Genomic DNA, 12,569 nt, shown 5'->3' on the forward strand with positions numbered 1-12,569 from the left:
TTGTGAGGAGAGTAGCAGATGCAAATGGTGCACGAAGCAGCAGATGGTGGTTCAGTGACATGCGCTGCTGTGATTGGAGGAGAATGGTGGGAAGCATGAAGGGAAGGCTCATATGTGCTGGGCTCCAAGTGTTGCAGGACTGAACAGAGAGTAAGAGAGATGTGAGTAGGAGTCTTACCTTAGCACCTCTTGTCAGATCATTGAATTGTTTCCTACATTGCAGTCAGGTCCTGGGCTATATGCACAATTTATTCAACAGCTCAGCCACTTCTGTGCAGTGTTTGTGGGCTATTTGCTTTGGCTCACTTCTCAAACAGCCAGAAACAGGACCTCGACCTCCTGCTGACCACCTCCACAAGGACATCCAGCAATGTCCGAAGCCATTGGGGCCATTGATGTGCTCATTCTGATTGTATTCGCCCCTTTCAAGCACAGAAACATGCTGTACGGGCAAACTTCACCCACCCCTTCAAGAGGTACAGGCCTTGAAATGAGACCACTGTCGTACAATTTCCCATTCGCCTAATGACGAGCTGACAATAACCAGCATAGCAGCACCGATAGTTCGTCCATCGTGGCCAATAGAGGCAACAAGCGAATTTGGGTCCTGTTTCTCGCAGCATTACTTCACGCCCCTTTTGGGCAGACGTTGAATATTTTTTTCTTCGTCCATGGGGCGTGGGTGTCGCTGGCAAGGCCATCGTTTATTGCCCATCCCTAATTGCCCTTGAGAAGTTGATGATGAGCCGCCTTCTTGAACCGCTGCAGTCCATATCTCTCCCAACTCTCAATAACAAGACACCTCATTTGACCCCGCCCGGCCCCTCGTCCTCCATTCTGATCTTCAGTGGAAATTTACCGACATGACCACATTGACTGTAAAGTCATTCATTAGCTGTGATTATTCTGAGCAATCTCGAAGACCTGGAAGCTGCGGAATAAATGCAAGTTCTTTCTTTTTAACTGCAAAAGTTCATGGAATATTTTTATCTCAAAGACGGAGACTACTGTCCCATCCACTTCACCCTCTTCCTCAAATAGGTGACATACCACGTCCTTCCCCACCCCAGTTCTGATTCCTTATCACCGTGTTCCGTGTTCCCATCTACCCCTCTAACCACAGGGTTCATCGTCTGTTCAAAACCGACCTCCAGCTCCCTCGATCTCTTTACTAACCAGCAGTAGGTGCAATAGTGAGTGTGTATACAAGTTATCATTAAAATTACAAAATAAACTAAATTATGAGTATTTGGAAATAATGGGGTAGATTTGCAACTTGCCTCCCGAGCGCAAAACTTGTGTTGAAGTCAATGGGAATTAAACTCAGGCAGGTCCCCAATTGGAAGGTGATTTGCTCCGCTGAATGACTGCCTGGGCAGTTAATGTGAAAATTACCTCCATTCTGAACTAGTTTTCAGCAATAAGTTACAACTCACATTTGGTCCACTAGACGGGTTCAGCTAGTCTTTAAGGACACTTCATTCAAAGGGGTGATGAAGCTCCGTGTCTGATCTTCGTGGGATCCATGTACTCATGTGGGCAAAACATGTCTCCATGGCACCCATATTCCTTTAACAATATCTTCTCTCTCTGCAGAGAAAAGGCGGTAAACAAAAACCGACAGAGAACTGTGTCCGGCAAGATAAACGAGAAGGTTGAAAACCCGCAGTCGATACGAACAGTACGATCTGCAAATAATACGCAGTCATCCAGTAGAGGCTGTAGGAGATGACTGAAACACGAGGAGGCTGGTTAATGCAGGGCAGGAGGGTTTTCACTGGATGTAATACTGAGCCATAGTGAGAATGAGGACCGGGGCTTGGAAAAGAGGTAGAGTGTAGTTCCTCCATGGAGGCTGAAGGATGGACAGCCGTGAGCTGAGGAGTCTAAGGACCCAAACTTAGAGCACGGTATTCAAGAGTTTTATGATTAGAGAGCATCGCTCTTAAGCGGAGCTCTTGGTCTGTCCTACATGTGACATCATATCCTATTCTTCGGGGTTGGGGGGGGGGGGGGTGGTTATGGTTATAAAAAGCAGACAATAATGCATATGCTGCCCGTTACACACCCCACTTCATTTGGTTTTCATTGAATTCATTCGGGCGGTTAAATAACGTTCGGCCGATCCACTTCCGCCTGTTTTGTGCCCCATCGAAGTTGAATTTCACCCCCTTAAAAGAATTAAGGCAGCTATTGATGGGCCCACATTCCAAGAACAGAAATATTCATCGTGAAGATCCACTTCAAGCATCTGCAACACATTGCAGGATATTTCCCAGGACAAGCAGAAGATCCAGAAGAGAGTGACAATCCAACACGCCGCCAGGTGGATGTACAGGAGAACAGTGATGACCTCCAGGGAGGCAGTTACCATAGCAGCCTGACAGCAACAGATTTGTTCCAACACCTGGTTGAGACGATTCTTAACGACACTGACTAGTAGCAGCTCTGCCCTTCATCGGTGTCTATTTCATTAAGACAAGAATCACTCAAGTTTCAAAGGCTGCAGAAGAACTAACCTAGCCATTCACCTCATCTGCCCGTAGTCTGCTCTGTGGCATGAACTTCATTAGGTCTACTGCCCCTTTGTCTGTGGAAGACTTAATGGCACCATGAGCCATAACTTCATGGAATCGCGCTGATCATCAATTAGCAAACCCATCTCCCCAGTGCAAATCTGCATTTTCTGCAGAGTTTATTAAACAGAACAGTAAACGTTTCAATAGACGATCCAGAACACCAAACAACTCAAATCGACCTGTAGACAAATTAGAACATACCGTTAGCTACTTTGACCGAAACAGCTTAAAGTGGGATCTGCCTTACAGATGCCATTCTGTAGCTCATACCTTCAGTTTTCGGTTGGCTTGGAATTCGCGTGAATATTGTGAAAATGGAACGGGGACTGGCGACGTGTAAATGCAATGGGAGAACCAACTAGGACGCGTTAATGGGGACTGACAGGCTTTTAGTGGATCCCTTGGTTCAGTTGGTTAGTGGCAGATTTTGGGAAGGAGACAATCTTCTGAATTTTACTTCATTTTATGCTCCAAAGCCATCCATAATGAATGGAAAATACAAACCTATATTCTGGTCTCATTTTACATAACGCTTTGATTTTATATTATCTTTTCTGTTAAATATCTAAAGATAGGAAATTTGGGAAGCAGAAAGTAGAGTTCGTTGGCCTATAGAAGCTTCTTTCCCCAAAGGGTTAGGAGCTGTGAGATGTGACCTGAATTCCCTCTGTGATGACTATAGAAGCTGAATTTCCTCTCTGTACATTCACGGGCGCAGTTTGGCTGTTGCTCCGGACTAATTACTTCTATATTATATTTTTCTCTTGGGACCTCAGCTGTTTCTCTCCTACCTCCTCTCCTTCCTCTCACCCAGTCATGGAACCTTTCCATTCTCATTTCTCGGGTACTTTGGCCACAAACCCCTACCCCACGCCATCACTACTCCTCCACTTTCCTAGCCTTGCCTCGGGCTTAATTCCACCATATATAAGACCCTGAATATCCTTTGTTTCTCGCTTGACATTCTCTGAAGGCCTCCCTACACAAGAAACAATCCCAACTGCCTCATCCTCCTCTCTTGCCAATCTTTCCATTTCGGCTGGAGGCTAATCTGATTCCCATCCTGTTCATCTTACCCACCACTGTCCCTTCAGATTTTGCCAATGGAACAAACAATCACCTCTTGTCCCCGCATTTCCCCCTAGATTCTTCGTCACTCGCAAACAGGAGCCTTGCCATTCATGGCCTTATTGTTGACGATCGCATTCACATCCTGACTTTGACTGAAACTTGCCCCACGGGTGACAACTCATTATCTTTACCGAGGCCTTCCTATCTAGCCATACATTCCTCACCGGCCCCAACCGAACTGCTATAGCGGTGGTGTTGCCCTTACCACCAAATCACATTTTGATCTCTCCCACTGCTCATTGATATCTTCTCTTTCGAGAACCGCACTCTCGCCTCTCCTTTAACATTCTCGTTGTTGACTGCCCGCATAAGTCCCATCCCATAATTCCCACCGAGTAATCTCCCTCCTTTTCTGCCCCGGCCTTTGCACTGTGACCACTCATCATCGGCAATTTAAATCGGCACCTCAGCTCCCCTTGCCTCTCTCCTATGATTTCACTTCTCTGCTGTTTTCCCTAAACCTCTCGTTGAGGTTCTGTATATCTGCTACCGATATACACAACCAGCCCCTCGAATTTGTCTTCTCTCGTTGCCTCTCTACTCCAATTGTCTAAATCACAGATAAGGCCTCTGACCAATTCTTTGTATCCTCACCAGCTGCATCCCCTTAATCCCTTCTAACCCCATTTCCACCTGCATCCGTCTCTGGAATAAAACGCTCTCCGAGATACTTACATGTGCACTTTCAAGCTGGCAACTGCCCAGCCTCTGGCCCTCCAGTTGCTACGATACCTCTGCAGCTGTTGATCTCTTCAAGCAGTTCCGTACCTCTACCTTTGGTGCCGTTGTCCCCAGTAAAACCTTGACTGTCTCCCATGCTGATTGTTGCCTCTGGTATGGCCCCTATCTTCACTCACTCAAGTGCAAGGGTATTTAACCAGGGGGCATAGATTTAAAGTGATTGGTAGAAGGATTAGAGCGGAAATGAGGAACATTTTTTCGACCCAGAAGGTGGTGGGGGTCTGGAACTCCCTGTCTGAAAGGGTGTTAGAGGCGGAAACCGTCACTCATTTAAAGAATACCTGGATGTGCACCTGAAGAGCTGTGACCTGCAGCGCTACAGACCAAATGCGGGAGAGTGGGATTAGGCTGGGCGGCTCGTTTCTCAGCCGACGCAGACACGATGGGTCGGATGGCCTCCTTCTGTGCCATAAATGTTCTATGATTCTATGATTCTATTTGGTGCAGAACTGGTTGAGCCATTCAACGCCAGATCTGGATCAACTGCATTTTGGGGGAAAGGGCTTCACTCTCTTCTGCCAAAGCTATCGCCTAACGATCATCTTAGAGACCAAACATATTCCATCGACTGTGTCTACCGATGTACTCAACCACACACTCACCTCCACCTTTGATGCCCTTGTCCCCATTAAAGCCATTACTCTCTCTCACCCTGGTCGTTCCCTCTGATACAGCCGGCATCTCCTCTACCTTAAGTCCAAGAGACACAGACTTAAACGTTTATGGTGGGCGCCTGGATTAGCCATTCATCTCCAGACCTCGCTGGACCACATAAAGCACTATCGGGTCCTGATCTCCTCTGCCAAAGTGGTTCACTATTCCAGGATAATGGAATAGTGAACCGCTTTGCAAAGAAAAGTCCCGGCTTCTCTTTTCCATTATAAACCATCTTATTAAACCCTGCCTTAAACCCTGCCTTGAACTGAGCTGAGCCCTGTGCTCGCATCTTTCTCTAGTACCTCTCCTATCTCCCTTCATGTCATCCCCGAGCTCATCTTGACCATGGGACACACCCCCTGCTCCCTCGACTCTATTCCTACTAAACTGCTGACCACCCAACTTCCCTTCCTGCCCCCCATGTAAGCTGATATTGTAAACGGTTCCCACTCGTTAGGTACTGTCCCCATCCCCTTAAAATCTGCTGTCATCACCCACCTCCTCAAAAAAACACCCTTGACCCCCACTGTCTATGCAAACTACTACCCCATCTCCAACCTCCCTTTCCACACGCCCTGACCTTTGTCATGAATCTCTCATGTGGCACCTTATCGAAGACCTTCTGAAAGTCCATGTATACCACATTGCCCTTGTCTACTGTTTCTGTTACTTCATCAAAGAAATGAATAAAGTTGGTTAAACATGATATCTTCCCAATAGAAATCCTTTTTTATTATGTTCTCCGTCTCTGGCTGTTTTGTTATCCCATACTTTTGCAAATATTCTTGCAACTTCCCTATATCTGACATTAAGATATCACATTGTTCACAACATTTAGTTTCAGCCATTTATTTCAAAGTAAGACAGCGTGCTACCGTGTAGCGACGAGTAAACTGTAACTTGCCATTGACAGCTTTAGGTAAATATACAAGTGTAATCGTTTTATGCATTGGGACAGTGCACGGCCCCTTTACCTCTAGATTGAGACTGAAGCTATACCGACTGATCCTGAACGCCTTTCCAGTCTGCCTGTTGTGCGGTTCTTGGACAGCATGTTATTTTACTGAGTTCCCAGCAAGTGTCGGCCCACACTATGAAATTGACATTGAATTGGTAAACTAGTTGAAAGGGCACACGAATGGAGGGTGCAGGAATTGCCAATGTCACAGTTATGCCTGGTGATTTAGCGAGGCATATTTTGAGATAGAATAGAGGGAGCACTACTCTGCCACCTATATCTGCCCCGGTAAGGCATGAATCCAACATGGATGGCATAAATAGAGACATTATTTGTATTGCCCAGCAATTATATGCTTACATTGAAAAACATAAGTTTTATTTGTGGAACGCTAAATGTTTTTAAAAATTAATTCACGCAAGACTAAACTAAAAATTATTAGCAAGGAACAACATATTGACTTTGACATTAACTGGAGATCTCTAAAATAAGACAGTGCCGCTTGCTAACATTGCATTTTATATTTTAATAGTTTTGTCCCTTGACCGGAAGTCAAGAAAGCACGTCAATAATGTTAATATAAACACATCGGAACATTACAATTAACGAGAAATAAACAGTAGATCAGCATTTGATAAACAAACTAGGTTGAAGCCTGTGATGGAACGCCTCATGGGGAGCATTGATGTCAGATGCTATTGTGGTTTTCTACCATATTCTATTTTAATTTGAGATTGACAGAACTGTCGGATTGGTCTTTTTTCTATATATTTAATAGGGATAGAGACGGCCCGTACGGTCCAGTAAAATGTTGCGTGCACGATTAACCTTATTTCGCTCTTTGTTCTGTTAGATGACCCACGGTTCGTTCCTTATTGATTCACTTATGCATTTCATTCTCTTTAGGTTTCCGTCTGTGGTTACAACCAATGCCATCTACAGCAGTCTATTTGCATTCTTCCATGGTCTGTAAAATCGAAGCATTTTCCGGTTAGTTCATGATCTGGAATAGTCAGCAGAGGAACAGAACGCGGTCGGCTGTAACTAAATTAAAGTTTCATCAAATATGTTACTTGAATAAAGGATATATAAATATCGGTATATTATTATTCAAATTGCGCAATTTTTAGTTCTGGCCGTATCCTGCACAGTATTTTCCGCCTGTTCAGAGCGCCTTACAATCACCGAGATGTGTAATAAAATCTCATTACAATCCTTCGAATTGAAATAATTCTTAGACACTGAAAAACAGAATAATTTTCTTCTACTCTCAGTGAGCAACTGCCTTGTGCCCAGAATTTGTTCCTCAGACACGGGTTCAATGACACACAAAGAGGTGTCCTTTCGATATTGAGAACACAAGAACTAGATGGCGCAGTGAACTCGTGCTTTAGGACCTGAGGTTTGAGTGCAGTCAGGATTGGAGATGACTTTCCATTTCTTGGACCTTCTCGATCGAACTGGTCGTGTTGTGGTTTACAGCATCAAAGTTACAATGGATTAAACATCGACAAAGAAGAATTATTGACTTCACTCAGAGAAGCCAGTGATGAGTTGGCCTGAGAGTGGGGATAATACGCACGGTCCAATTGTCGTGCTTTTCATCAGGTGGAGCTTCAGCCATATTATTGAAGCAGAATAATGGAATGTCTAACACTATTGCACTACACCTCGGGGTGTGAAATGGGGCAGCGTCGAGGAAGGTCTACTCTCTATCTAACCCGTGCCCAGGGAGTGTTTGATGCGACAGTGTAGAGGGAGATTTACTCTGTATCTAACCTGTGCTGTACCTGTCCTGTGAATGTTTGATGGGACAGCGCAGAGAGAGATTTACTCTGTATCTAAAACGTGATGTAGCTGCTCTGGGAATATTTGATGGAAAAGCAGAGATACGTTAGCATCCACCCGTGCTGTACTCGATTGGGAACGATTAAAGCCAGTACTGGGAATGATAAGGATATGTTGATTTTGCTCAGCGGCCCCTCGTGCACATGAACATAAACATAAACATTTAGCAACAATCGAAATGCACAAAATACGGGGTAATCGTATAAGGCACAGATATGAAACATGCTCAGTTTTGGATCACATTCTTTTTACACATCGAGCATTTTCGAAAATGTACGAGAGAAACGCACCCGTTCTTCGAATTGTTGAGATCCCTCTTCGTCTCTGCGTGCGCCTAATGAAATACAACATTTAATTTTGACCATGAATCAGGAAGTGAACCACTGAGAGCAGGCAAATCCGAATTAGTCTCAGCCAATAACGTCTCAAGGATTACAGGTCATGAAAAGTTTTGAAAATTTCATCGCAACTCCTCCCCTTCGTTGGACAATTTTGAATTAAAGTTCCGGAAATGCATTCGGCCCATAACACAGGGAATTACTGAATTGTAACTAGGAAACACCACCGAAAAATGAAAATATCGGTCTCGTTAATCATTTATTTTAAGTTAATTTGAATGCCTCTTGTACAAATCATCTATTTCATATCATGGAACCAGTTAAAGCGGTTCAACATATCAACAGAATTCGATTCCTGTTGCAGCTTTAACGCGCCTTCCTCTGCCCGGCGTCATATTGTTCCCTTTTTTATTACAAATGTATTACAATGAAACTGCAGATTTGGCTCCTTACCTTTACAGTTACTGAGTTGGTAACTCTTCCCAATGACGGTGACGAGGGCTAGAAATATCAGTGCACCCCCTGTACATCCAGAAATCAGTAGGTAATGGGGGATGTGTTCATTGTCTACAATAATAATAAAAATAATAATGTGTTAGTTGCATGATGTATATATTCAGTGCCTCCACGGCAGAGCATGAGGACTGAGACTGTTAACTTGGGCAAGCTGCTTTACTTCTATGTATAAAACAGAGTTGTATTGATTATTGTTTTCCCTTCAGCTGAATCCGGCATGTAAATTGTCTGCATTACAGGGGCAAAATGTAATTTTTCGATTTTCGTTGACACGACAATGGTGAACTTTGAAGCTAAGAAGACTGTGGCGCAAATTGCAGCCGCATTATTCATCCTTGGGTGATGCCTCACGGAGAGCGCTGACACAGGGACTGACCTCGATCGGCAGGGTATTAATAAAGGGAAATGCGTAAATTAATTAGAAAAAGGCATTCCATGTATTTTGTCTCTATTAAATAACGAGGAATTGAATCGGATGAAGATTAGTTTAATTCAGTTTATCATTATAATCTCTACCGATTACACTCCATTCCTCTGATGGGAGACGTTTAACTTATTTATGCGTTTTACAAATCTGCAAATAGAAACAACCTTTAAATGAAAACTCATTAAATTAATTGTATTTTTTTATTCGTTCATGGGATGTGGGCGTCGCTGGCAAGGCCAACATTTATTGCCCATCCCTAATTGCCCTTGAGAAGATGGTGATGATTCGCCTTCTTGAACCGCTGCAGTCCGTGTGGTGAATGTTCTCCCACAGTGCTTTAGGTAGGGAGTTCCAGTATTTTAACCCAGCCACGATGAAGGAACGGCGATATATTCCCAAGTCAGGATGGTGTGTGACTTGGAAGGGAACGTGCAGGTGGTGTTGTTCCCATGCGCCTGCTGCCCTTGTCCTTTTAGGTGGTAGAGGTCGCGGGCTTGGGAGATGCTGTCGAAGAAGCCTTGGCGAGTTGCTGCAGTGCGGTGGTTGGTACACACTGCAGCCACGGTGCAACGGTGGTGAAGGGAGTGAATGTTTAGGGTAGTGGATGGGGTGCCATTTAAGCGGGCTGCTTTGTCCTGGATGGTGTCGAGCTTCTTTAGTGTTGTTTGAGCTACACTCATCCAGGCAAGTGGAGAGTATTCCATCACACTCCTGACTTGTGCCTTGTAGATGGTGGAAAGGCTTTGGGGAGTCAAGAGGTGAGTTATTCGCTGCAGAATACCCAGCCTCTGACCTGCTTTTGTAGCCATAGAATTTATGTGGCTGGTCCAGTTAAGTTTCTAGTCAACGGTGACCCCCAGGATGCTGATGGTGCGGGATTCAGCGATGGTAATGCCTTTGAATGTCAAGGGAAGGTGGTTAAACTCTATCTTTTTGGAGATGGCGATTGCCTGACACTTGTCTGGCGCGAATGTTACTTGCCACTTATCAGCCCAAGCCTGGATGTTGTCCAGGTCTTGCTGCATGCCGGCACGGAATGCTTCATTATCTGAGGGATTGCGAATGGAACGGAACACTGTGCAATCGTCAGCGAACATCCCCATTTCTGACCTTATGATGGAGGGAAGGTCATTGATGAAGCAGCTGAAGATGGTTGGGCCTAGGACACTGCCCTGAGGAACTCCTGCAGCAATGTCTTGGGGCTGAGATGATTGGCATCCAACAACCACTATCATCTTCCTTGCATGTCAGAAACACAAATGATTGAGAGTAAATAAAGCAGATTTAAATTGAATTATGGCTGCCAATATCTGTAAAAATATTAGCATCTTACCTGGGTTAGATGAGGAATCAAAGTAAACAGCCACGGCTGGACTCTGCAGTGTGGGGTGAGACACCACACAGGTATACACAACTCCGCTCTGGGCTGGCTCTGTCGCTTTCAAAATGCTGGAAGCTTCATACATTCCCTCAAAATTCAGCTTTTTAATGGTGGTGATTCCAATCACAATGTTGGTGTCATTTTTATACCAAATGAAGGTGAGAGACTCCGGGTAGAACTCAGCCGTTGCACACACAAGAGTCAGAGCAGATGAGTTGGTTCCGGACACTTTGCGGGACAGTCTCATGGGTTTTGGGGAAGCTGTGGAACAAGACAGAAAATACACTGATTGTCTGGACTCTGCTGATTTAGTCAGGTTTGGCGCTCAGTCTTCTTGAATATAACGGCGTGACTCTCGGTCACAGGTGCAGAGATAACCACTGACAGGAAATTTCCTGGGTCAGCAAGGTCGCCATTTGCTTGTTGGATGATAAGATGATTCCAATTCACACTTTGATTACTGAACAATTCGAAGTAAGATTCTTCCCATAACTTTCTAGACTAAAATGCAAATGATTCACAACCGCCAACCGCGTTGCAGTAACAGGAGAATGTATTTCAGTGCTAGTAGACATTGAGGCCGTCGCTGCATTGTGCTTAGTCACAGAAAGAATAAGGTTTAGATTTCAATTCAGCCGCTTTTTGCTCTGTTTTATTATTGGGCAAGCTTTTGTAAATAGGCAAAACTTATTCAGGTAATATCAATTTAAACTCTTCGCGTTAAGAATTGCAAATTTGGAACAAAGCGGCAACATTATTACCGCCCAGACAATTGTTACTTTGATCACGGGATTATTGTCGGGGCAGGAAAAATCATTTCACCCAAAATTGTAAAGAGGAAAAAAAAACAACTTGCTGGAAATCTGGATTTGAAGAATTGGCTAGAAGTGAGATTTGAGAGGATCAACCAAGGAGCTGATTGAGGAAAGTGGCTGAAAGTCCAGTCACATAGCAAGGCTAACATCAGGCTGGAAATATATTATCACTGTAACGAGAACTGCACCCCCACCCCCCGACGTTCGTATTTGTTAAAGTTACAATTTAAATCGGGAGTCACAGTCTGATCTCAGTCCACCGAGCAGTGCGTGAGGTCCCTCGGCGAAGTCGGATGCTCACTGATTGGTTTCGGCACTCATGCTGTGTAACTCCGGGCTAGTATCAAATTTAATTTTCAAAACTGATCACAGGTTCCCTTGGATCACACTGTAAACTTACCTGGAGTTAGTTCAAATGTGCATAGATTATAGGCCCTCCATCTCTGCTCTCTAAACATTTAACCATGTATGTACAGGGCAGGGGAATTGTACATCACACCTTGCAGTATTTTGATTCATTATTGTTAGTTACAGCTCAGTCTTGTAGTCAGTGATAAGACGCCGACGGATTTTACATGCAGATCAGTTTGTGTAATTGGACTATTATAAATCTTTAAATGTAGCAGGACGAATATACGGTATCCTTGGCTTTATAAATAGAGTCACAGAGTACAAAAGCAAGGAAGTTACGCTGAACATTTATAAATCATTAATTATGCCTCAGCTGGAATATTGCGTCCAATTTTGGGCATCACACTTTACGAAGGATTTCAAGGCCTTGGAGAGGGCGCAGAGAAGATTTACCAGAATTATACCAGGCATGAGGGAATTCAGTTTTATGGAGAGATTGGAGAAGCTGAGTTTTCCTTGGAGCAGAGAAGGTTAAGGGGAGATTTAATTGATATGTGCAAAATGATGAGAGGTTTTGCTAGAGTAAATAAGGAGCAACTGTTTCCTCTGACAGGAGGGTCGGTAAACAAAGCACATAGATTGAAGATAATTGGCAAAAGAACTAAAGCAAACAAGTGGAGATTTCTTTTTCAGAGCGAGTTGCTATGATCTGGAATGCCCTGACTGAACCTGTGTTGGAAGCAGATCAAATAGTAACTTTCAAAAGGGAACTGGATATAGACATGAAAGGAAAATTTTGCAGGGCTATGGGAGAAGTTCTGAGGAGT

The 12,569-nt window shown here is 44.2% G+C and overlaps 1 gene segment (V, D, J or C); it reads right to left on the reverse strand.

Annotated features, from left to right (window-relative positions):
• Positions 1 to 6,636: 6,636 nt before the first annotated feature.
• On the reverse strand, positions 6,637 to 10,828 carry LOC137333225 (Ig light chain C region-like). The segment is given in 4 exon segments: positions 6,637 to 7,033; positions 8,205 to 8,248; positions 8,706 to 8,819; positions 10,529 to 10,828. Coding segments are annotated over 4 exon segments (474 nt in total).
• Positions 10,829 to 12,569: the final 1,741 nt, after the last annotated feature.

The sequence above is a fragment of the Heptranchias perlo genome, chromosome 16, assembly GCF_035084215.1.
Source record: "Heptranchias perlo isolate sHepPer1 chromosome 16, sHepPer1.hap1, whole genome shotgun sequence".
NCBI classification, from domain to species: Eukaryota; Metazoa; Chordata; class Chondrichthyes; order Hexanchiformes; family Hexanchidae; genus Heptranchias; species Heptranchias perlo.